This window comes from Entelurus aequoreus, linkage group LG06, assembly GCF_033978785.1.
Source record: "Entelurus aequoreus isolate RoL-2023_Sb linkage group LG06, RoL_Eaeq_v1.1, whole genome shotgun sequence".
NCBI classification, from domain to species: Eukaryota; Metazoa; Chordata; class Actinopteri; order Syngnathiformes; family Syngnathidae; genus Entelurus; species Entelurus aequoreus.
Window position 1 is genome coordinate 76,548,441 of NC_084736.1, and position 24,222 is coordinate 76,572,662.

The 24,222-nt window shown below is 37.6% G+C and overlaps 2 protein-coding genes across 4 annotated transcripts in view; one reads left to right on the top strand and one right to left on the bottom strand.

Moving 5' to 3' along the window:
- Positions 1-17,759, top strand: LOC133652612 (beta-ureidopropionase-like). The gene is made up of 10 exons (XM_062051558.1): positions 1-186; positions 2,570-2,741; positions 2,809-2,896; positions 4,529-4,623; positions 8,165-8,323; positions 8,406-8,575; positions 10,730-10,811; positions 10,972-11,014; positions 13,884-14,038; positions 17,145-17,759. Exons 1-10 carry the CDS (start codon positions 83-85, stop codon positions 17,226-17,228), a joined length of 1,152 nt encoding a protein of 383 aa, XP_061907542.1. The 5' UTR covers positions 1-82; the 3' UTR covers positions 17,229-17,759.
- Positions 17,303-24,222, bottom strand: part of LOC133652613 (protein GUCD1-like) — a 14,398-nt gene continuing 7,478 nt past the window's right edge. For 2 of the 3 annotated variants that reach the window (XM_062051561.1, XM_062051562.1), the window contains exons 5-9: positions 23,740-23,831; positions 23,424-23,665; positions 20,997-21,271; positions 19,679-19,709; positions 17,303-19,395 (exon numbers count right to left, since the gene is read on the bottom strand). In XM_062051561.1, the coding sequence (XP_061907545.1) occupies positions 21,180-21,271; positions 23,424-23,665; positions 23,740-23,831 (426 nt within the window). In that variant the 3' untranslated portion in view covers positions 17,303-19,395; positions 19,679-19,709; positions 20,997-21,179. The remainder of the gene's footprint in view (positions 19,396-19,678; positions 19,710-20,996; positions 21,272-23,423; positions 23,666-23,739; positions 23,832-24,222) is intronic. The other variant, XM_062051560.1, reaches the window with a different exon arrangement.

Genomic DNA, 24,222 nt, shown 5'->3' on the forward strand with positions numbered 1-24,222 from the left:
AGGAGGCGGGTCAGTGCGACGAGGAAACAGGCGAGTGACAGGAAGTGCGGATTGTCGCACGCAACCTAAAGCGTGTGCAAAGATGTCTGCCTGCGAGTTTGAATCACTGGAGAAAACTTTGGAGGCTCACATACCAGAAGCGGAACTGAAGGAGGTCAAACGCATTCTTTTTGGCAAGGAGACGAGGTGAGTTGAAGTCCTCTAAAAAATGAAGAATGCACTTCAGTCATTGTGCAACTGAATGGCATGTACCTTGTTTTTCTAGTCTAACCAGATACTTACTGTACAAGGCAAACATGCAGCATGTGTACAGTATATTCATACATGTGTACAGTATATTCATACATGTGTACAGTATATTAATACATGTGTACAGTATATTCATACATGTATACAGTATATTAATACATGTGTACAGTATATTAATACATGTGTACAGTATATTCATACATGTATACAGTATATTAATACATGTGTACAGTATATTAATACATGTGTACAGTATACTAATACAATAACAGCTAAATGATGTAAGACACAAGTATGGTTTTATATATTAGCATAATGCATTTCCAAATATTGCCTTTTGTCTCATTAAAACTGTCTTTTTCAGTGTTATAAATCCTGTATTAATGCTATAAATATAAACATGGGATCAAAGTACCTCTTACAAACATGCTTTTTAAAAATGTATGGTTATGATTTATTTGTTTCAGACATTTTGCACATTTCAACATAGCTGAAAAAGAGTAGGAAGAAGCACAGCTTATCTTTAATCCTTATTTTCTGTCTGATAAGATAATTCTTCTCACTAAGCAGATTTTATGTTAAAGTGTTTTACTTGTTTTAAGGGTTTTGGTCCTAAATGATCTCAGTAAGATATTACAGCTTGTTGCTGAGATTTGATGACCTATATTGAGTAAAACGTGCTTGAAACTAGAATATCAACTGTTGCAAAGCTGTGTCATCAACACTCACAAGTATAAAACTACTTTTTTAAAGTAATACTTTCTTATTTTAAGCATGAAAAAAAAATTATGACTGACACAATTGTGTCTCATAATTAAAACAGATGACAGCCAAATGGACTTTGCTGTTTTATTTTTAATGAAACAATAGATAATACGTACTCATAAAGTAGTACAGTTGTTATTAGTGAGAATATACTTATTTTAATGTATTTTTGGGTTTATTGAGGTTAGCTAATTTTACTTGTTTTGGAAAGTCTTGACAAGCCACATTTTCTTGTTCTATTGGCAGATAATTTTGCTTAGTTCAAATAAAATACCCCTCATTTTTGTATTTTTGTTTCTTGTTTTTGAACACTGACTTTTTGCAGCGTACCTTTTAACTAGAGATGTCCGATAATGGCTTTTTTTGCCGGTATTCCAATAATGTCCAACTCTTAATTACCAATTCCGATATGAACCGATACCGATATATACAGTCGTGGAATTAACACATTATTATGCCTCATTTTGTTGTGATGCCCCGCTGGATGCATCAAACAATGTAACAAGGTTTTCCCAAAATAAATCAACTCAAGTTATGGAAAAAAAAATGCCAACATGGCACTGCCATATTTATTATTGAAGTCACAAAGTGCATTATCTTTTTTTTTAACATGCCTCAAAACAGCAGCTTGGAATTTGGGACATGCTCTCCCTGAAGAGTACCGGAAGAGTTAGTGCTGCAAGGGATTCTGGGTATTTGTTCTGTTGTGATTATGTTATGTTACGGTGCGGATGTTCTCCCGAAATGTGTTTGTCATTCTTGTTTGGTGTGGGTTCACAGTGTGGCGCATATTTGTAACAGTGTTAAAGTTGTTTAACACACCCTCAGTGTGACCTGTATGGCTGTTGACCAAGTATGCTTTGCATTCACTTGTGTGTTTGTGTAAAAGCTGCATATATTATGTGACTGGGCCGGCACGCTGTTTGAATGGAGGAAAAGCGGACGTGACGACAGGTTGTAGAGAACGCTAAAGGCAGTGTCTTTAAGGCACGCCCCCGACATTGTTGTCCGGGTGGAAATCGGGAGAAATTCGGGAGAATGGTTGCCCCGGTAGATTTTCGGGAGGGGCACTGAAATTCGGGAGTCTCCCGGGAAAATCGGGAGGGTTGGCAAGTATGGGGTCAGGCCCTGCCTCCTCTACGCTTTGTAGATCTCGGGTCAAGGCAAAAATCTTCCTGTGGATTACAATACATCAAAGAAACCGATGCCTTCATGTCGCTTCCCATCCTACACAGTGGAGTTTTACAAGCCTTTTCTTGGTAGGATTAAAGACAGCTTTTGTCTTCTCGCCGGGAACTCATTGAAACACAAAGTTTTGTGACTGACAACATACACTATGCAGCTATAAAGTCTGTTTTATCCGATTACTTCGAACTAATTAATCAGTAAATTACTTGATTGCTAAAATAATCGATAGCTGCAGCCCTGATATTGTTTAATATTCAATACTTTCAGGCTGATATGCATGGCAGAAACATTGGCCGTGAGTCACTCCGTCCGATACAAGTGAATTTATAGCCATTCTTTTCTTACACAATGTCTCTTCTGCACACAGGAAGTTGGAGCTGGCACCGGGTGCTGTTGAAGCCGCATGCGAGGGTAACTTTGAGCTGAAGGGCTATAGCTTTGAAGCCGAACATGAACAACTTAGGTTGCCGAGAAAGATCCGAGTGGGACTCATTCAGCACAGCACGGTTCTGCCCACGGATGCACCGATTATGGACCAGGTCAGAGAAAAGCATCTCGAGTATTAGAGTGAAATATACAGGAAACACACTGCTCGTCTCATTACAGGTCAATGCTGTGCACTGCAGGGTTGGGGAAATAGTCCGAGTTGCAGCCATGTGTGGAGTCAACATGGTCTGCTTCCAGGAGACCTGGAGTAAGTGACAACATGACTTGGAACTAAACATGTACAAAACCCAAAACTAGTGAAGTTGGCACGTTGTGTCATTTGTAAATAAAAACAGAATACAATGATTTCCTTTTCAATTTATATTCAATTGAATAGACTGCAAAGACAAGATATTTAACGTTCCAACTAAGAAACTTAATTTTTTTTTGCAAATAATCATGAACTTAGAATTTAATGGCAGCAAAAAAGTTGTCACAGGGGCATGTTCACCACTGTGTTACATGGCCTTTCCTTTTAACAACACTCAGTAAACGTTTGGGAACTGAGGAGACACATTTTTGAAGCTTCTCAGGTGGAATTCTTTCCCATTCTTGCTTGATGTACAGCTTAAATTGTTCAACAGTCTTCGGTCTCCCTTGTGCTATTTTAGGCTTCATAATGCGCCACACATTTTCAATGGGAGACAGGTCTGGACTACAGGCAGGCCAGTCTAGTACCCGCACTCTTTTACTATGAAACCACACTGTTGTAACACGTGGCTTGGCATTGTCTCGCTGAAATAAGCAGGGGCGTCCATGATAACGTTGCTTGGATGGCAACATATGTTGCTCCAAAACCTGTATGTACCTTTCAGCATTAATGGCGCCTTCACAGATGTGTAAGTTACCCATGTCTTGGGCACTAATACACCCCCATACCATCACACATGCTGGCTTTTCCACTTTGCGCCTATAACAATCCGGATGGTTCTTTTCCTCTTTGGTCCGAAGGACACGACGGCCACAGTTTCCAAAAACAATTTGAAACGTGGACTCGTCAGACCACAGAACACTTTTCCACTTTGCATCAGTCCATCTTAGATGAGCTGGGGCCCAGCGAAGCCGGTGGCGTTTCTGGGTGTTGTTGATAAATGGCTTTGGCTTTGCATAGTAGAGTTTTAACTTGCACTAAACAGATGTAGCGATCAACTGTAGTTACCGACAGTGGTTTTCTGAAGTGTTCCTGAGCCCATGTGGTGATATCCTTTACACACTGATGTCGCTTTTTGATGCAGTACCGCCTGATGGATCCAAGGTCACAGGTATTCAATGTTGGTTTTCAGCCTTGCTGCTTACGATTTCTCCAGATTCTCTGAACCTTTTGATGATATTACGGAGCGTAGATGGTGGAATCCCTAAATTCCTTGCAATAGCTGGTTGAGAAAGGTTTTTCTTAAACTGTTCAACAATTTGCTCACGCATTTGTTGACAAAGTGGTGACCCTCGCCCCGTCCTTGTTTGTGAATGACTGAGCATTTCATGGAATCTACTTTTATACCCAATCATGGCACCCACCTGTTCCCAATTAGCCTGTTCACCTGTGGTATGTTCCAAATAAGTGTTTGATGAGCATTCCTCAACTCTCTCAGTCTTTTTTGCCAGCTTTTTTGAAACATGTTGCAGGCATCAAATTCCAAATGAGCTAATATTTGCAAAAAATAACGTTTTCCAGTTGGAACGTTAAGTATCTTGTCTTTGCAGTCTATTCAATTGAATATAAGTTGAAAAGGATTTGCAAATCATTGTATTCTGTTTTTATTTACCCTTTACACAACGTGCCAACCTCACTGCTTTTGGGTTTTGTACGTCCGACTGACTTGCTGACTTTTGCTGTCCACAGCCATGCCGTTTGCTTTCTGCACCCGGGAGAAAGAACCGTGGACAGAGTTTGCAGAGTCTGCCGAGAAAGGACATACTACACGCTTCTGCCAGGAGGTGACACACAAACACCTCACATAGTCTATATTTGGATATATGTGAATATCGCCTATATGGATAATTGTTCAATCGGGAGTTAAACTCGATTCCCTCTAAATCGCAAATGGTTTCCTTTCTGCACAAAGACATCAAATTAGGGATGTCCGATAATGGCTTTTTGCCGATATCCGATATTCCGATATTGTCCAACTCTTTAATTACCAATACCGATATCAACCGATATATGCAGTCGTGGAATTAACACATTATTATGCCTAATTTGGACAACCATGTATGGTGAAGATAAGGTACTTTTTTAAAAAAATAATAAAATAAGATAACTAAATTAAAAACATTTTCTTAAATAAAAAAGAAAGTAAAACAATATAAAAACAGTTACATAAAAACTAGTAATTAATGAAAATGAGTAAAATTAACTGTTAAAGGTTAGTACTATTAGTGGACCAGCAGCACGCACAATCATGTGTGCTTACGGACTGTATCCCTTGCAGACTGTATTGATATATATTGATATATAAAGTAGGAACCAGAATATTGATAACAGAAAGAAATGGGGGAGGGAGGTTTTTTGGGTTGGTGCACTAATTGTAAGTGTATCTTGTGTTTTTTATGTTGATTTATTAAAAAAAACAAAACAAAAAAAAACGATACAGATAATAAAAAAACCGATACCGATAATTTCCGATATTACATTTTAACGCATTTATATTATATATATATTATCGGACATCCCTACATCTAATCCATTAATCACAGCTAGAACAGACAGACTAGCCAGCGGGTCCTCTCTCAAGACCTCTGACCTCACAAATGTGCTTCTGAAGAATTAGAGAAAAATGTCCACAGATGCATCCAAAATAATGCAGAAAGTCTTACGAGATGAGTGGAATTACAGCTAAAAAGGGAGTACTAGATTAACTCAAATTGTAGATTTTCAAAGGTTCAGCCCTGGAGTGACTCACCGGTTTTTGTCACCCATATGGTGGGATTGAAGGGTAACTATAGTTTTTCACTGGAGGTTTTTGTCCTCTCCTGCCAATACCATTTCATCCTGCGCCTCCTTAAAGTGCTAACCCTGAGGAAGTACACCTGACACTTTGAAAACGGTGATATAAAGCAGGGACTCCTAACCGTTTTGACCTCGGGAGCAAACTTTTCCACTACAGCGGGGCCCGGTCACTCAATTGTTAATTAGTAACATTCAATAGTCAATAATTATATCTAACCTACTTACAGTTTAACAGGATACACCTTGTCAAATGATATGAAACCAAGTTTTAATGACAAAGATTATCATCAAGTCTTATAGGTCAGGCTGAATACAAAAATAAATACAAATGAAATATACTGCAAAAAAGTGACTTATAAAAACCGATTAAAAAAAATAGATCTACATTTTACATTTACACAGTGCTAGGATCAAAATAAATTCTAACTAAATTGATAATATATATGTTAAATAAACTGTCAATACAATTTAAGTGCAAATTAAAATACAGCTTCACCTCTTTAGTCATAATTTTTGCGCTTAAGAACCTTCTCTACAATTTTATCTCCAGACTTCTTCTCTTTGTTTGATACCGTCGTTACTGCCACAAGTACTAGAACATTGTATTACAACTTAGGTGTATTATAACTATGGTTATGAAACTCTAATATAAAGTACAAACTTGTAGGATTTTGACGATACCTTAAGGGTACCTGCAAGATTTAAAATGACATAGATTTATAATAATAGATTTTATTTGTAAAAAGCACTTTACATTGAGTAAACCACCTCAAGGTGCTACAGTGTATTAAAAAAAATTAAAAATAAAAATAAAAATAATAAAAAATAAAAATAAAAAGATAATACAAAATATAAATAAAAATAAAAAGTAGAACAGCCAAATAGCTAAAACTAATATGCATATATCTAAAAAAAAAGGCTTTTTTTAAAAAAAGAAGGGTTTTTAAGCCTTTTTTAAAAGCATCCACAGTCTGTGGTGCCCTCAGGTGGTCAGGGAGAGCGTTCCACAGACTGGGAGCGGCGGAGCAGAAAGCCCGGTCTCCCATTGTTCGTAGCTTTGTCCTCTGAGGTTGGAGGAGCGGAGGTGTCGTGTGGAGGATTTAGGGGTGAGCAGTTTTTTGAGGTATCGGGGGGGGCATTTCCATGGAGGCACTGGTGGGTTAGTAGGGAGACTTTGAATTCAAACCTGAGTGGAAGCCAGTGAAGGGATTTGAGAGTTGGTGTGATATGGTCATATTTCCGCACTTTCAATACCTATTATTATTTTTTATTATAATTAGCAGTAGTAGTAGTATTTTAAATAGGGCATACTAATAGCATATTTATAGTTAAGGCATTTAGAGTCATTAATAATAATATTATTAATAATAATGATACATTTTTTGTTCTTAGCACCTCTGATTATTGCCATCATCTCTAATCTACTAACTTATATTCTTTATTTTCCAACATGATCTAGTAATTTCCTTCAACATTATGCTTATTGTTTTGTATCAGCTATTTAAGAGGATCCTGCTACGTGAACAACGTTGTGCTGTGTAAGGTTGGGGTGTAACTAGGGATGTCCGATAATATCGGACTGCCGAAATTATCGGCCGATAAATGCTTTAAAATGTAATATCGGAAATTATCGGTATCGGTTTCAAAATGATCGGTATCGGTTTCAAAAAGTAAAATGTATGACTTTTTAAAACGCCGCTGTGTACACGGACGTAGGGAGAAGTACAGACCGCCAATAAACCCTAAAGGCACTTCCTTTGCGTGCCGGCCCAGTCACACAATATCTACGGCTTTCCACACACACAAGTGAATGCCATGCATACTTGGTCAACAGCCATACAGGTCACACTGAGGGTAGCCGTATAAACAACTTTAACACTGTTACAAATATGCGCCACACTGTGAACCCACACCAAACCAGAATGACAAACACATTTCGGGAGAACATCCGCACCGTAACACAACATTAACACAACAGAACAAATACCCAGAAGCCCTTGCAGCACTAACTCTTCCTGGACGCTACAATATACACACCCCCCCCCCCCCGCAAACCCGTCCACCTCAACCTCCGCATGCTCTCTCAGGGAGAGCATGTCCCAAATTCCAAGCTGCTGTCTTGAGGCATGTTAAAAAAAAATAATGCACTTTGTGAGTTCAATAACAAATATGGCAGTGCCATGTTGGCATTTTTTTCCATAACTTGAGTTGATTTAATTTGGAAAACCTTGTTACATTTTTTAATTCATCCAGCGGGGCATCACAACGAAATTAGGCATAATAATGTGTTAATTCCACGACTGTATATATCGGTATCGGTTGATATCGGAATCGGTAATTAAGAGTTGGACAATATCGGAATATCGGCAAAAAAGCCATTATCGGACATCTCTAGTTGTAACGGTTGTAAATTGTACAAATTGATGAGTAACACAAATGGACCTGGACTGAAGGGTATAGAAATGTTTGATAATGCATTACTTTTGTCGTAAAAAAAAAACCCACCAACATTGTGATTATCTCGTTTAGCTTGCCAAAAAATACAACATGGTCATTGTGTCTCCAATTCTGGAGCGGGATGAGATACATGACACGTTGTGGAACACTGCGGTGGTGATATCAAACTCTGGAAATGTACTGGGAAAGACCAGGAAGAACCACATTCCCAGAATTGGGGACTTCAATGAGGTCAGCACTCAGGTCTTTTACATGATGTGATCCGTCGAGACAAAAAAGGCAAAAAGAATGTTCTCCTTTTCTTTGCTCTCAGTCCACATATTACATGGAAGGCGACACGGGCCACACTGTGTTCCACACACATTTTGGGAAGATAGCTGTCAATATCTGCTACGGGCGCCATCATCCTCTTAACTGGTTCATGTACAGTATGAATGGAGCCGAGGTCATCTTCAACCCGTCGGCTACTGTTGGAGCCCTGAGGTAATCTTTACTGCCATCAAGGAACACAAAGATACGGCAAAGTACTAACAAGAAAAAAACATTCAAATGCGACTCAGACATTATTTCTTTAAAAGAAACCTATAAGGATTTTCCTCTTTTCTGACTTAAACACTGGCGTTGAATAATGCCAAAATAACAATGCGCTGATAAAACATATACATTTGTGCTCATAAGTTTACACACCCTGGGAGAATGTATGATTTCTTGGCCATTCTTCAGAGAATATGAATGATAACACAAAAACCTTTCTTCCACTCATGCTTAATGGTTGTGTGAAGCTATTTATTGGCAAACAACTGTGTTTACTTTTTTTTTTTTTTTTTTAAATCAAAATGACAAAAAGAAAGTACCCAAATGACCCTGATCCAAAGTTGACATACCCCAGTGACTTTGATCTGATAACATGCACAAAAGTTGACACAAACAGGTTTGAATGGCTAATCAAGGTTCCAATCCTCACCTGTGACATGTTTGTTTGTAATTAATGTGTGTGTATAAAAGGTCAGTGAGTTTCTGGGCTTCTGACAGACCATTGCATCTTTCATCCAGTGCTGCACAGATGTTTCTGGATTCTGAGTCATGGGGAAGGCAAAAGAATTGTCAAAGGATCTGCGAGAAAAGGTAATTGAACTGCATAAAACAGGAAAGGGGTATTAAAAGATATCCAAGGAATTGAGAATGCCAATCAGCAGTGTTCAAACGCTGATTAAGAAGTGGGAAATGAGGGATTCAGGTAGACCAGCAAAGATTTCAGCCACAACTGCCAGGAAAATTGTTGGAGATGCAAAGAAAAATCCACAAATAACTTCAGCTGAAATACAGGAGTCTCTGAAAAAGTGTGATGTGGCTGTTTCAAGATGCACAATAAGGAGGCACTTGAAGAAAAATGGGCTGCATGGTCGAGTTGCCAAAAAGTTTAAATTTTTGTCTCATCACTCCAAATTACTTTGTTCCAGAAGTTTTAAAGCTTGTCTCTGTGCTGTTTGGCGTAATGTAAGCGGGATACTTTGTGACATTTGCACAGAAATGGCTTTCTTCTGGCGACTCGACCATGCAGCCCATTTTTCTTCAAGTGCCTCCTTATTGTGCATCTTGAAACAGCCACAGCACAATTTTTCAGAGAGTCCTGTATTACAGCTGAAGTTATTTGTGGATTTTTCTTTGCATCTCGAACAATTTTCCTGGCAGTTGTGGCTGAAATCTTTGCTGGTCGACCTGAATCCCTCATTTCCCACTTCTTAATCAGCGTTTGAACACTGCTGATTGGCATTCTCAATTCCTTGGATATCTTTTAATAGCCCTTTCCTGTTTTATGCAGTTCAATTACCTTTTCTCGCAGATCCTTTGACAATTCTTTTGCCTTCCCCATGACTCAGAATCCATAAACATCTGTGCAGCACTGGATGAAAGATGCAATGGTCTGTCAGAAGCCCAGAAACTCACTGACCTTTTATACACACACATTAATTACAAACAAACATGTTACAGGTGAGGATTGGAACCTTGATTAGCCATTCAAACCTGTTTGTGTCAACTTGTGTGCATGTTATCAGATCAAAGTCACTGGGGTATGTCAACTTTTGATCAGGGTCATTTGAGTACTTTCTTTTGTCACTTTGATTTAAAAAGACTAAACACAGTTGTTTGCCAATAAATAGCTTCACACAGCCGTTAAGCATGAGTGAAAGAAAAGTTTTTGTGTTATCATTCATATTATCTGAAGAATGAAGAAATCATAAATTCTCCCAGGGTATGTCAACTTCTGAGCACAACTGTATTTATTCGGTCTGTGGTTCGTAAATCTCAAACTTCGTACAATGGAGGTTTCAACTAGTCTGCATTTTTTAGTATATGCTCTCTGCCAGGCTGCTCCCCTCTGCTCTGATCTCTTGTCCCGCCTGCTCTGATGTCTATGAAATAAATACTTTAGTGTTTCTGACATTTTACACGGGACTGTTTTGTGTACCCATTTAGTTGTCCTAAAATGTGTACGAGACAGCTCCAACCTGAACTAGTTGTTATCTAAAAACATCAGCAATGGGTTGCATGTTGCACTTGATCTATGCCGGCGGTTCGTTCTTCTTAGTTCTCTTGTGTCATCAGTGTGCTAGTAATGCTACGTCCTTTCTGCAGCGAGCCCATGTGGCCTATTGAGGCCAGGAATGCAGCCATCGCTAACCATTGCTTCACCTGTGCAATCAATCGAGTCGGGACGGTAAGTCACAACGACTCAAAAATAATTGGGGCTTTAACCTATCTCAACAAGTTCATGATGAGAGGAAATAAGTCAGTATCATCATCATCAATATTTTTACTGTGGTTTGGTGATTGGTACATTTGTATGATTCAAATCAATAACACTTTGTTTCATGCAGGAACATTTCAAAAGTGAGTTTACGTCTGGAGATGGAAAAAAAGGTAGGATATTAAGAGCATTTGAAAGATTGAAATCAGTTAATAGAGTTAGATACACTACCGTTCAAAAGTTTGGGGTCACCCAAACAATTTTGTGGAATAGCCTTCATTTCTAAGAACAAGAATAGACTGTCGAGTTTCAGATGAAAGTTCTCTTTTTCTGGCCATTTTGAGCGTTTAATTGACCCCACAAATGTGATGCTCCAGAAACTCAATCTGCTCAAAGGAAGGTGAGTTTTGTAGCTTCTGTAACGAGCTAAACTGTTATCAGATGTGTGAACATGATTGCACAAGGGTTTTCTAATCCTCAATTAGCCTTCTGAGCCAATGAGCAAACACATTGTACCATTAGAACACTGGAGTGATAGTTGCTGGAAATGGGCCTCTATACACCTATGTAGATATTGCACCAAAAACCAGACATTTGCAGCTAGAATAGTCATTTACCACATTAGCAATGTATAGAGTGTATTTCTTTAAAGTTAAGACTAGTTTAAAGTTATCGTCATTGAAAAGTACAGTGCTTTTCCTTCAAAAATAAGGACATTTCAATGTGACCCCAAACTTTGAACGGTAGTGTATATTAAAACCTCTAAAGGCCTTAGTGGCCACATGCGTGGACAGCACCTTTTAGCTCTTATTTCCAAAATTGTGTACACTACTGAATTGGGGTCTTATGGCCGCTTATGTGGACACTTATACTGCCATCTGGTGGTGTTAGAAGAGTATAACATACAATGGAATTAAAAAAAAAAAAGTGTAAAAATAAGAATTAGCATGTCACTAAACATGAAGTACACGTTTGTTTACTTATGGACTAAGTACATCAAAAGATGATTCTTAGTTTTTATTCTAATTAGGGTCCAATAAGCCCAAATAGCAAAAAGAAATTAAAAAAAAGCATGTAAACAAACAGCTTGGGCCTTAAGAGGTTAATATTATTAAGGCTGTTGGGCAAATATGAATGTCAGTGCAGTTCCAAACTTTCTAACATCTCTGTAGCATTTTCCTAAAAACAGCAGAGCACTCTTGTCCTAAAGAGGATTTTTGACATTTTGATGCAGTATATGCAGGTACAATCAAATTGTGAATCAAGGTGTCCAAACTAGGGTTGTACAGTATACCGGTACTAGTATTGTATTGCGGTACTAATGAATCAAAAACGGTACTATACTCTGTTTGAAAAGTACCGGTTTCCAATTATTATTATTATTATTTTTAAAGGGCATGACGGCGCGTCGTCACGTCATGACATTGCTGGTTTTGGTAGCAGAGGAGCATGTTCGGCAGCGCACACATACGGAGTACTTACAAGCAGACAAAGTGTGTAGACAGAAAAGGGAGAACGGATGCATTTTGGCCTAAAAACTAACAATAAAGGTGAAATTATAACACTGAAACGCCCTCAGGAAGAGGTGCTTTAAGACATGGCTAGCTAGCAGCGAACGTCCATTTGCAGTCAGCAGTGTTTTAGCTACTTCTAAATCACTAATCCTCGCCTCCATGGTGACAAAGTAAGTTTCTTACAAGTATCATCCCTGCAGGACGGGGAATAGCTAAACATGCTTCACTACACACCGTAGGAGGATACAACAGCTCACCGGCGTCACCGCTAACAAAAGCTAGCGTGCCTGAATGTAAACAAATGCCAAGGGTGGATCTACACCTGACATCCACTGTAATGATACCAAGTACAAAAGCGTATCTAGTCGATACTACTATGATTACATCAATATTTTTTATCGTCACAAAATGAGGACTTTGAATATGACCAATGTATGATCCTGTAACTACTTGGTATCAGATCGATACCTGAATATTTGGTATCATCCAAAACTAATGTAAAGTATCCAAACAACAGAATAATAAGTGATTATTACATTTTAACAGAAGTGTAGATAGAACGTGTTGAAAGAGAAAGTAAGCAGATATTAACAGTAAATGAACAAGTAGATTAATAATACATTTTTACAGTTTGTCCTTTATAATGTTGACAAAAAAAAAGAATGATAAATGACACAATATGTTACTGCATACGTCAGCAGAATAAATAAGGCGCCTTTGTTTGTTTACTTACTACTAAAAGACAAGTTGTCTAGTATGTTCACTATTTTATTTAAGGACAAACTTGCAATAATAAACATATGTTTAATGTACCCTAAGATTTTTTTTCAAAATAAAGGAAATTATGCCATTTTTTGTGGTGCCCTTTATTTAGAAAAGTATCGAAATACATTTTGGTACCGGTACCGGTACCAAAATATTGGTATCGGGACAACCCTAGTCCAAACTTTCAAACGGCCATATGAAGTACAGAAATATTAAAGGATGAGGGCGGTATTTGGATCAGTGGTTCTCAAACGTTTTTCCACCAAGTACCACCTCGAAAAAACTTGTCCCTCCAAGTACCACCATAATAACCAACATTAAAATACAGCAGCGTAGTAGACCCCCCAAGTATTAATAAAACAAGGCAGTCTTAATTTAACAAGTATATTTAATTTATTTTGGCACTGCAACTGTACACACAGTTTGAACAGTAACACTGTGTTTGAATATTTAATTGGGGGATGGAGCCTGGTACGCATACCACAGTTTAAGAATCCCTGATTTAGTTTTATGGTTATTTTGAAGGGAAGGGAAGGGGGGCATTTAATATGTAATGGATTGTATTTTTGGCAAATATATATATGTCAAAAACTCAATAAACAAATGTTATTTCTTAAAGAATCACTTATTTAGATACATTTAAAGATGCTAACACATATCCAATCTCAGTCAATATTTGCTATATGGACCTCTTAGCATCACTATAGCAGATTCCGTACGGTTGCACTAACAACAATCATAACCCATGTTGGAATGTTTACAGCTCACCATGACTTTGGACACTTCTATGGATCCAGCTACGTGGCAGCTCCTGATGGCAGCCGCACACCAGGACTCTCTCGGACCCGCGATGGGTTACTGGTAGTCGAAATGGATCTCAACCTGAACCGTCAAATCAGCGACAAATGGAGCTTTAAGGTAAACAGACTCAAGCAGATTACTCAACTTATTGATTCCTACTTTTAACACATTTGTGCTTAAAAGGAATATTGTGAGAGTTTTACCACAGACCAAAGGGAACACTTTTGTCATGTTTTAACCCCCTAAAATACTACTTATAATGTCACATACAGTATATGTTCCATTGGGTGTAGTACTTTGAAGAGAAGGCAGTAACAATGTAGTTAAAGTGATGGGAATGGTGTGATGTGTTGTGAATTATAATTGATGGTGTGAGCTGCAGAGTATGAGGGGCCGTTAGGGACATTATTCAGAATTACCTCTTATACACACTACTGAAATGCTCTCACATAAACAACTGAAATGTTTTTCTCTCACACACACTACTGAAACACTCTTATACACACTACTGAAACACTTATACACACTACTGAAATGCTCTTACATACACTACTGAAATGCTCTCACATAAACAACTATTTCAGTAGTGTGTATAAGAGTGTTTCAGTAGTGTGTATAAGAGTGTTTCAGTAGTGTGTGTGAGAGAAAAACATTTCAGTTGTTTACACTACCGTTCAAAAGTTTGGGGTCACCTAAACAATTTTGTGGAATAGCCTTCATTTCTAAGAACAAGAATAGACTGTCGAGTTTCAGATGAAAGTTCTCTTTTTCTGGCCATTTTGAGCGTTTAATTGACCCCACAAATGTGATGCTCCAGAAACTCAATCTGCTCAAAGGAAGGTCAGTTTTGTAGCTTCTGTAACGAGCTAAACTGTTTTCAGATGTGTGAACATGATTGCACAAGGGTTTTCTAATCATCAATTAGCCTTCTGAGCCAATGAGCAAACACTTTGTACCATTAGAACACTGGAGTGATAGTTTCTGGAAATGGGCCTCTATACACCTATGTAGATATTGCACCAAAAACCAGACATTTGCAGCTAGCAAATTTACCACATTAGCAATGTATAGAGTGTATTTCTTTAAAGTTAAGACTAGTTTAAAGTTATCTTCATTGAAAAGTACAGTGCTTTTCCTTCAAAAATAAGGACATTTCAATGTGACACCAAACTTTTGAACGGTAGTGTACGTCCTCTTTTCCCCGGACATGTCCTCTTTTGCGGGGCTGTCCTTGCGGGTTTTCTTAAATGCTTTAAATGTCCGGTATTTTGAGTTAGGGTTGCGTGTATTTTAATGTACGTCCAGGGTTAAGAAGGGGTTAAAAACAAAACAAATTGTGAAGGTGTGCGCACGTAGCAACATTCGTGAGGGAGGGGCAGAGACAGAGAGCGAGAGAGCGAGACAGTCGAGAGACAGACAGGACACAAGAGAGAAGCCGAAACGTAAATGCAACTTCACGGATGATTTGCGGGAAAAGTATCTGTGTTTTCGTCCTGGCCGTGACACATGGAAAGCAGAATGCACTGTGTGCAAAGCAGGAAGGTATATATCTGTGGCAAATAAAGTGGCCAACGATCTACAAGCCTATATCGACACTACAAAGCACAAAACAGCTGTGCAGGGCAAGAGCTCGTCTGCTGTTTTTTGTTTAAATTTAATTAACTTGTTTTGAGGCATTATTTATGTTTAGATTATATACAAGAGGTTATTTTGAATATTTCTACCTCTGCACTTTTTTCCAAAACTGTGAATGTTACAGAATATAGGTGTGACTTATTTTGTTGTACTGTCAGTGTTGGCGTTAACGCACTTTTTGTGTCTTTTTAACGCATTGAAATCAAATTTTTACCATTTGTGGCCCACAGCTAATGTTTTAAAGGCCCACGGAACATTCTAAAAATACTATTAAAATAAACACAAACATAACAAAAGTGAAATAAAAAAGCTTACAGGTGAAATGTCATTTAGAAAAAGTTGCAATGTTGACTAATAAAACAAAGCTGTTTTTTCTTTCTTTCAAACTGTCATTAATATTGAATCAAAATCAATGTTATTATGAATTATTGATCTATCCAAGGTTCCGATTACTTCACATCAAATATTCCACTTTGAAAATATATTTTGTGAAAGATTTTGCATATTTTGTGTGTTTACCATTATATATTTTTTTTTTTTTTTTGCGTGTTTGCCATTAAAAACATAGTTTTGTTAATAAAAAAAGGGCGGAGAACAAACAAAATAAAAAAAAACTAAAAAATTTTGAAATGAGTGATAGATGTGAAGTTGATGTAGACTCCAGGGATTTAAGCGTTAAATATAAAATGTATGTATGCCCTGGCACACCATTATAAATACATAAAATAAATAATAATAATTCTTTTTTTTTTCATTTTTCATTTATTTATTTATTTCAGGCAATGACAAAGACGTACAAGTTGACAAAACATAATAATATAAATTAATATAGTGCATTATTGTCCAGTTTTGCCTGACACACCTACAACTTATTAAATAAAAACTACCAGGAGCGGTAAAGTTTAGATCCATGAAGGAAAGAAGAAAGTGAATGAATGTTTATAACTGAATACATTTACATATGTATACACATTTGTTTTATTTTTATTTTTTTTGATGAATTAAGTAACGTTTATGACAACCTTTTTCCAAAACACAATATAGAATGTGAGATATAACAGGATAATGCATACGTTTGTCTTTTTTTTTCAAAACGCTTACAAAAAAAGTGGGACCCCAAACATTTACTGTGGGACCCCATTTTTATGACTTGATGGGGTCCTTGGGACCCCATTTTGAAAATTCCTAGCGCCAACACTGCTGTCAACAAAGGACGAAAAAAATGCTTTATTTAAATAAATATATTATTTATAAAGCAAGTTCGAGTATCATTGGCAAATTTTCACCTAGTCCCGGCCTTGGCACGCATATATGTGTCCTCTTTTTGGGATTTCAGAATATGGTCAGCCTAGTTTATAAGGCAGTTGTATCTTTAAACAAGTAACGATGCCAAAGTATGCCAATTGCCGTACATATGGTAACGCCGAGCCATAAAACCAATTAGTCATAATTGGGTTGATATTGCTTCTTTATGCTTTTTTTTTTTTTAGTTTATTGTTGGTATGAAGCTTTTTTTTGTGGGATTAAAAAAAACAACAGAACTGTGATTTAAAAGCCTTCCAATAAAATGTATATTCTGTTTGTGTAGATGACTGGACGCTATTCCGAGTATGCTGAGGAACTCACCCAAGCTGTCAGACATGACTACAAGCCCAATGTAGTGAAAGAATAGCTCACAAAGACTCTAACGCACGTTGATAAACCTCCACAGTATGAAACTAAAATGTTGTCATTTGTGCTTTATTTTAAAACATCAATTAAACCCACTCTGTATACTGTATATGTCATGTTTAATTTAAACAGTATATAATAATTCCATGTGAAAAGTGTAGTGCAACTTTACATCAGAATGACAAGGATAATAACCAGTGAGGATGTGATACATTGTTCTCTTACTCAGAGAATGAATACAACGTTTAGTCCCTTTTGTCGAAACTTTGTTCTGTCTTTGATGTTTCCACGACACCGAATGTTTTTCACTGATGAAAGCATAACAAAAACAAGACAATAAAACAGAGGAGTTCATAGTCAAGTGTGTTCTTCTTTAGGCAGCATTTGCTTTAAAAATATTTAATTGAATTTCCCTTAAGGGGATTAACAAAGTGTTATCTGTGATTGGACCATGTTCCAACTAGACACCTGCACCATCTACAAGATATTCCATCAATCCAAAGATAAGCACAATGCTCAGTTTATTTTACAGACCCCAAAACCAGTGAAGTTGGCACGTTGTGTAAATGGTAAATAAAAACAGAATACAATGATTTGCAAATCCTTTTCAACTTATTTTCAATTGAATGGACTGCAAGGACAAGATACTTAACGTTCGAACTGGAAATTGTTTGTATTTTTTGCAAATATTAGCTCATTTGGAATTTGATGCCTGCAACAGCTGGCACAAGCAGCAAAAAAAGACTGAGAAAGTTGAGGAATGCTCATCAAACACTTATTTGGAACATCCCACAGGTGAACAGGCTAATTGGGAACAGGTGGGTGCCATGATTGGGTATAAAAGCAGCTTCCATGAAATGCTCAGTCATTCACAAACAAGGACGGGGCGAGGGTCACCACTTTGTCAACAAATGCGTGAGCAAATTGTCCAACAGTTTAAGAACAACATTTCTCAACCAGCTATTGCAAGGAATTTAGGGATTTCACCATCTATGGTCCGTAATATCATCAAAAGGTTCAGAGAATCTGGAGAAATCACTGCACGTAAGCGATGATATTACGGACCTTCGATCCTTCAGGCGGTACTGCATCAAAAAGCGACATCTGTGTGTAAAGGATATCTCCACATGGGCTCAGGAACACTTCAGAAAACCACTGTCAGTAACTACAGTTGGTCGCTACATCTGTAAGTGCAAGTTAAAACTCTACTATGCAAAGCCAAAGCCATTTATCAACAACACCCAGAAACGCCGCTGGCTTCACTGGGCCCGAGTTCATCTAGGATGGACTGATGCAAAGTGGAAAGGTGTTCTGTGGTCTGACGAATCCACATTTCAAATTGTTTTTGGAAAATGTGACCGTCGTGTCCTCCGGACCAAAGTGGAAAAGAACCATTCGGGCTGTTATAGGCACAAAGTTCAAAAGCCAGCATGTGTGATGGTATGGGGGTGTATTAGTTCCCAAGGCATGGGTAACTTACTTATCTGTAAAGGCACAATTAATGCTGAAAGGTACATACAGGTTTTGAAGCAACATATGTTGCCATCCAAGCAACATTATCATGGACACCCCTGCTTATTTCAGCGAGGCAATGCCAAGTAAAAGTGCGGGTACTAGACTGGCCTGCCTGTAGTCCAGACCTGTCTCCCATTGAAAATGTGTGGCGCATTATGAAGCCTAAAATACCACAACGGAGACTGTTGAACAACTTAAGCTGTACATCAAGCAAGAATGGGAAAGAATTCCACTTCAAAAATGTGTCCACTCAGTTCCCAAATATTTACTGAGTGTTGTTAAAAGGAAAGGCCATGTAACACAGTAGTAAAAATGCCCCTGTGACAACTTTTTTGCAATGTGTTGCTGCCATTAAATTCTAAGTTAATGATTATTTGCAAAAAAAATGTAGTTTCTTAGTTCGAACATTAAATATCTTGTCTTTGCAGTCCATTCAATTGAATATAAGTTGAAAAGGATTTGCAAATCATTGTATTCTGCTTTTATTTACAAATTACACAACGTGCCAACTTCAATAGTTTTGGGTTTTGTACATGTTTAGTTCCTAAATCATGTTGTCACTTACTCCAGGTCTCCTGGAAGCAGACCATGTTGACTCCACACATGGCTGCAACTCGGACTATTTCCCCAACCCTGCTGTGCACAGCATTGACCTGTAATGAGACGACCAGTGTGTTTCCAGCAGGAGTTATATCTTTGCAGTCTATTCAATTGAATATAAGTTGAAAAGGATTTGCAAAATTATTGTATTCTGATTTTATTTACAAATTACACAACGTGCCAACTTCACTGGTTTGGGGTTTTGCACTTTCACCCTCTCATGTCGACAAATACTGGAAACACCTCTTACTATTGCAGTGCAGTAATACACATATACTGTAGAAATGGGATTCCAAACTGAGCATTATTATCTTTGCAAAGGTAGAATTGAATTACCTGAGACTTTCAAAGCTCCACACGTTCTCATCTGGTGAACAAGTGACACAAAGTGACTTTTTCAAAAGTAGTGTTGAAGCTTTAACACAAATGACTTTGAATAAAGCGAGTAATGTCAGAAGAAGACCTGAATAAAGTGTACACAATACTTCCTGAAAACTTCTGTTTTAGTTCATTTGTCACAATTCATCTATCAGGGGTACCTCAGTTTTCAAACGCCTCACTTTTTGTGATCCGACCAAAAATCTTGGCCAAAATATTTTGCTCATTTTTTGTCCGACCACACATTGCGCAAAATGCCCGAGTTGTTTCAGAGTGCCCACAGAATTCCATGTGTTGGCTTCTTTTACTCGTTTCATTGATCATTTAATTTTATTCTGCAACGTTTTGTGCATGTAAAACGCTATAAAATGTGTTCATATTTTTGACTGGGACATGGGGGAAAAAATTTTTTTTATAATTTTTTTAATAATAATATTTTTTTTTAGACATGTATCTCGTGCGCACGAGAAAGTTTCTCGTGCGCACGAGATAGTTTCTTGTTCGCACGAGATACATGTCTAAAAAAATAAATAAATAAATTTAACAAAAAAAAAAAAATTATAATTTTTTTTTTTTATAACTTTAGAAAAAGTTTCTCTTGCGCAAGAGAAAGTTTCTCGTGCGCACGAGATAGTTTCTCGCGCGCACGAGATACATGTCTAAAAAAAAAATAATAATAATTTAACAAAAAAACAATTGTTTTTTTTTTATAACATTAGAAAAAGTTTCTCGTGCGCACGAGATAGTTTCTCGTTCGCACGAGATACATGTCTAAAAAAATATATATAATTAATTTTTTTAGAACTTTAGAAAAAGTTTCTCGTGCGCACGAGATAGTTTTTTCGTACGCAATAGATACATGTCTAAAAAAATAAAAATAAATTAAAAAAAATATATAATTTATTTTTTTATAACTTTAGAAAAAGTTTCTCGTGTGCAAGAGAAAGTTTCTCGTGCGCACGAGATAGTTTTTTCGTACGCACGAGATACATGTCTAAAAAAAAAATTTTTAAAAATAAAAACATTATAAAAAAAAAAAATTCCCCCATGTTCCTTTAGGGGCTCCATAGTAATGGATTAATTGGTTCTACATTTTTTCTTCGGGGGAAAAATTATTCAGTTTTCATTCAATTCTGATTACTAACAAAAACCAAGGTACCTCTGTGTTGTACTTTCTCTTAATCCTCTTAAGGTTAAAAAAAACAACAACACATGATTAAACAATTAAAATTCATAGTTAAACACTCAAATACAATATAAAACAATTCAGCATTACCTATTCAGTTCAATCCTGAACTGAGTCCAGGCTAAGTGGTGATGGCTGTATAAAGGGGAATAAGGTAAATGGAGTCTTCTTAGTGTGACGTGTTGGACCCAATAGCACCGATGAGGATGGCCAAACAGGATCTGGACCAAAGAAGGAAGTTGTCAACTTCCATAATGTCATTACAACTGTCAATCAGCTCTCCTTAAAGATAAAGAGAATGTCCTCATCTGTCCCGTAGCTCCGTCGAGCCTCCTCAAAGTTAGTGACGGAGGTGCAGCAGACACCTGAAGTAAACACAGAAAATGAGATATTGTCAAAGCAGTTTTGCAACTTTGTGAAAACCCCCCCCAACTTTTCTTACACCGTATGATGAAAAAAATGATCAAATTATATACCGTTTATACTAGGGATGTCCGATAATATCGGACTGCCGATATTATTGGCTGATAAATGCTTTAAAATGTAATATCGGAAATTATCGGTATCGGTTTCAAAAAGTAAAATGTATGACTTTTTAAAACGCAGCTGTGTACACGGACGTAGGGAGAAGTACAGAGCGCCAATAAACCTTAAAGGCACTGCCTTTGCGTGCCGGCCCAGTCACATAATATCTACGGCTTTTCACACACACAAGTGAATGCAAGGCATACTTGGTCAACAGCCATACAGGTCACACTGAGGGTGGACGTGTAAACAACTTTAACACTGTTACAAATATGCGCCACACTGTGAACCCACACCAAACAAGAATGACAAACACATTTCGGGAGAACATCCGCACCGTAACACAACATAAACACAACAGAACAAATACCCAGAACCCCTTGCAGCACTAACTCTTCCGGGACGCTACAATATACACCCCCAGCTACCCCCTACCCCAACTCAACCCCGCCCACCTCAACCTCCTCATGCTCTCTCAGGGAGAGCATGTCCCAAATTCCAAGCTGCTGTCTTGAGGCATGTTAAAAAAAATAATGCACTTTGTGACTTCAATAATATATATGGCAGTGCCATGTTGGCATTTTTTTTCCATAACTTGAGTTGATTTATTTCGGAAAACCTTGTTACATTGTTTAATGCATCCAGCGGGGCATCACAATAAAAATTAGGCATAATAATGAGTTAATTCCACGACTGTATATATCGGTATCGGTTGATATCGGAATCGGTAATTAAGAGTTGGACAATATCGGAATATCGGACATCGCTAATCTGAATACTTGTGCATTTATTTTTTCATTTTTTTAATTTGCAAAAATGTCTACATCCATCCATCTAATTTCACATGGTACTGGAGCCTATTCCTGTTACATTTTTGTTAGAGATGTCCGATAATATCGGCCTGCCGATATTATCGGCCGATAAATGCTTTAAAATGTAATATCGGAAATTATCGGTATCAGGTTTTTTATTATCGGTATCCATCCATCCATCCATCTTCTTCCGCTTATCCGGGTGGGGTCGCGGGGGCAGCAGCCTAAGCAGGGAAGCCCAGACTTCCCTCTCTCCCCAGTCACTTCGTCCAGCTCTTATTATCGGTATTGTATCATTTATTTTTTTAAAATTAAATCAACATAAAAAACACAAGATACACTTACAATTAGTGCACCAACCCAAAAAACCTCCCTCCCCCATTTACACTCATTCACACAAAAGGGTTGTTTCTTTCTGTTATTAATATTCTGGTTTCTACATTATATATCAATATATATCAATACAGTCTGCAAGGGATACAGTCCGTAAGCACACATGATTGTGCGTGCTGCTGGTCCACTAATAGTACTAACCTTTAACAGTTAATTTTACTCATTTTTATTCATTACTAGTTTCTATGTAACTGTTTTTATATTGTTTTACTTTCTTTTTCATTCAAGAATTTTTTATTTATTTATTTATCTTATTTTATATATTTTTTTAAAAAGGACCTTATCTTCACCATACCTGGTTGTCCAAATTAGGCATAATAATGTGTTAATTCCACGACTGTATATATCAGTTGATATCGGTATCGGTAATTAAGAGTTGGACAATATCAGAATATTGGATATCGGCAAAAAAGCCATTATCGGACATCCCTAATTTTTGTTTTTCTTCTGTCAAGATGTGGTGCTGAGTGTACATTAAGGAGAAATAAAATGAACTTTTTGGATTTTAGCAAATGGCTGCAACGAAACAAAGAGTGAATGATTTAAAGGGGTCGGAATACTTTCCGTACCCACTGTAGATAATATCGATACCGAGTGTAGTATCAGTATCGGCTGGACACTAACCTGATAAAATTGATATTCTTCCGAGTTAATTATGACATAATAATAAAGGGGTTTTGTGCAGTATTTCCCACCCCTACCACGACAACGAACACAGCGGCATAGCTGACAGGAGTGTGAACTTAGTCTGTATTAGTTTTTCCCCTGATGGGATGCAAATACTCACGGTCAGAATATGCAGGGTTGTTGTACAAAATGCAGCCAGTGGTCCTGTTGAAGCCGCGCACGACCACAAAATGACCCTGGTACTCTGGCTTCCTGCAGAAACACTTCTGGCCCACAGGGAGGAAGCAGCAGTATTTGACAGGTGCAGAGCAGAGTTCACATGTCAAGATGACAGCATTGATGAGCACGATGGCGACGTGACGCTGTTCCAGGTGGGACTCAATTTCCTGAATGGTCACAGAGCTGCGAAGAGATGAGAAACAGAATTATTATCAGAAACAAGGTCACACTAGCCACTGTCAATCAAGGATACCTACCATTTCTTTACCAGCACACCATTGTTCTCTGCTTCAAGGAACAGCTCATTGACTCGATCTTCTTCCATATCAAAATGCTTCTTATAAAATGACTGCAAACGAGAAAAAAAAACATTAGTTTTTGTTTGTAGAAACTACAGATGTGTTCTGCTCATCCCTAAACTTTGTTTTAATGGGATACGACATGCGGTCAATCACACGTGCGGGTATTGAATTACAGTCGTAGTCAAAAGTGTACATACACTTGTAAAGAACATCATGTCGTGGCTATCCTGAGTTTCCGATAATTTCTACAACTCTTATTTTTTTGTGATTGAGTGATTGGAGCACATACTTGTTGGTCACAAAAAACATTCATGAAGTTTGGTTCTTTTAGAATTTATTATGGGTCTACTGAAAATGTGAGCAAATCTGCTGGGTCAAAAGTATACATACAGCAATGTTAATATTTGCTTACATGTCCCTTGGCAAGTTTCACTGCAC

What these genes read in the sequence shown, in the direction of transcription:
- LOC133652612 (XM_062051558.1), top strand. Translation starts at nt 83, where the DNA reads ATGTCTGCCTGCGAGTTTGAATCACTGGAGAAAACTTTGGAGGCTCAC. An exon ending in CTGCTTCCAGGAGACCTGGA is followed by an intron (nt 2,897 to 4,528) that starts GTAAGTGACAAC and finishes TGCTGTCCACAG; the next exon opens with CCATGCCGTTTGCTTTCTGC. An exon ending in GAATTGGGGACTTCAATGAG is followed by an intron (nt 8,324 to 8,405) that starts GTCAGCACTCAG and finishes CTTTGCTCTCAG; the next exon opens with TCCACATATTACATGGAAGG.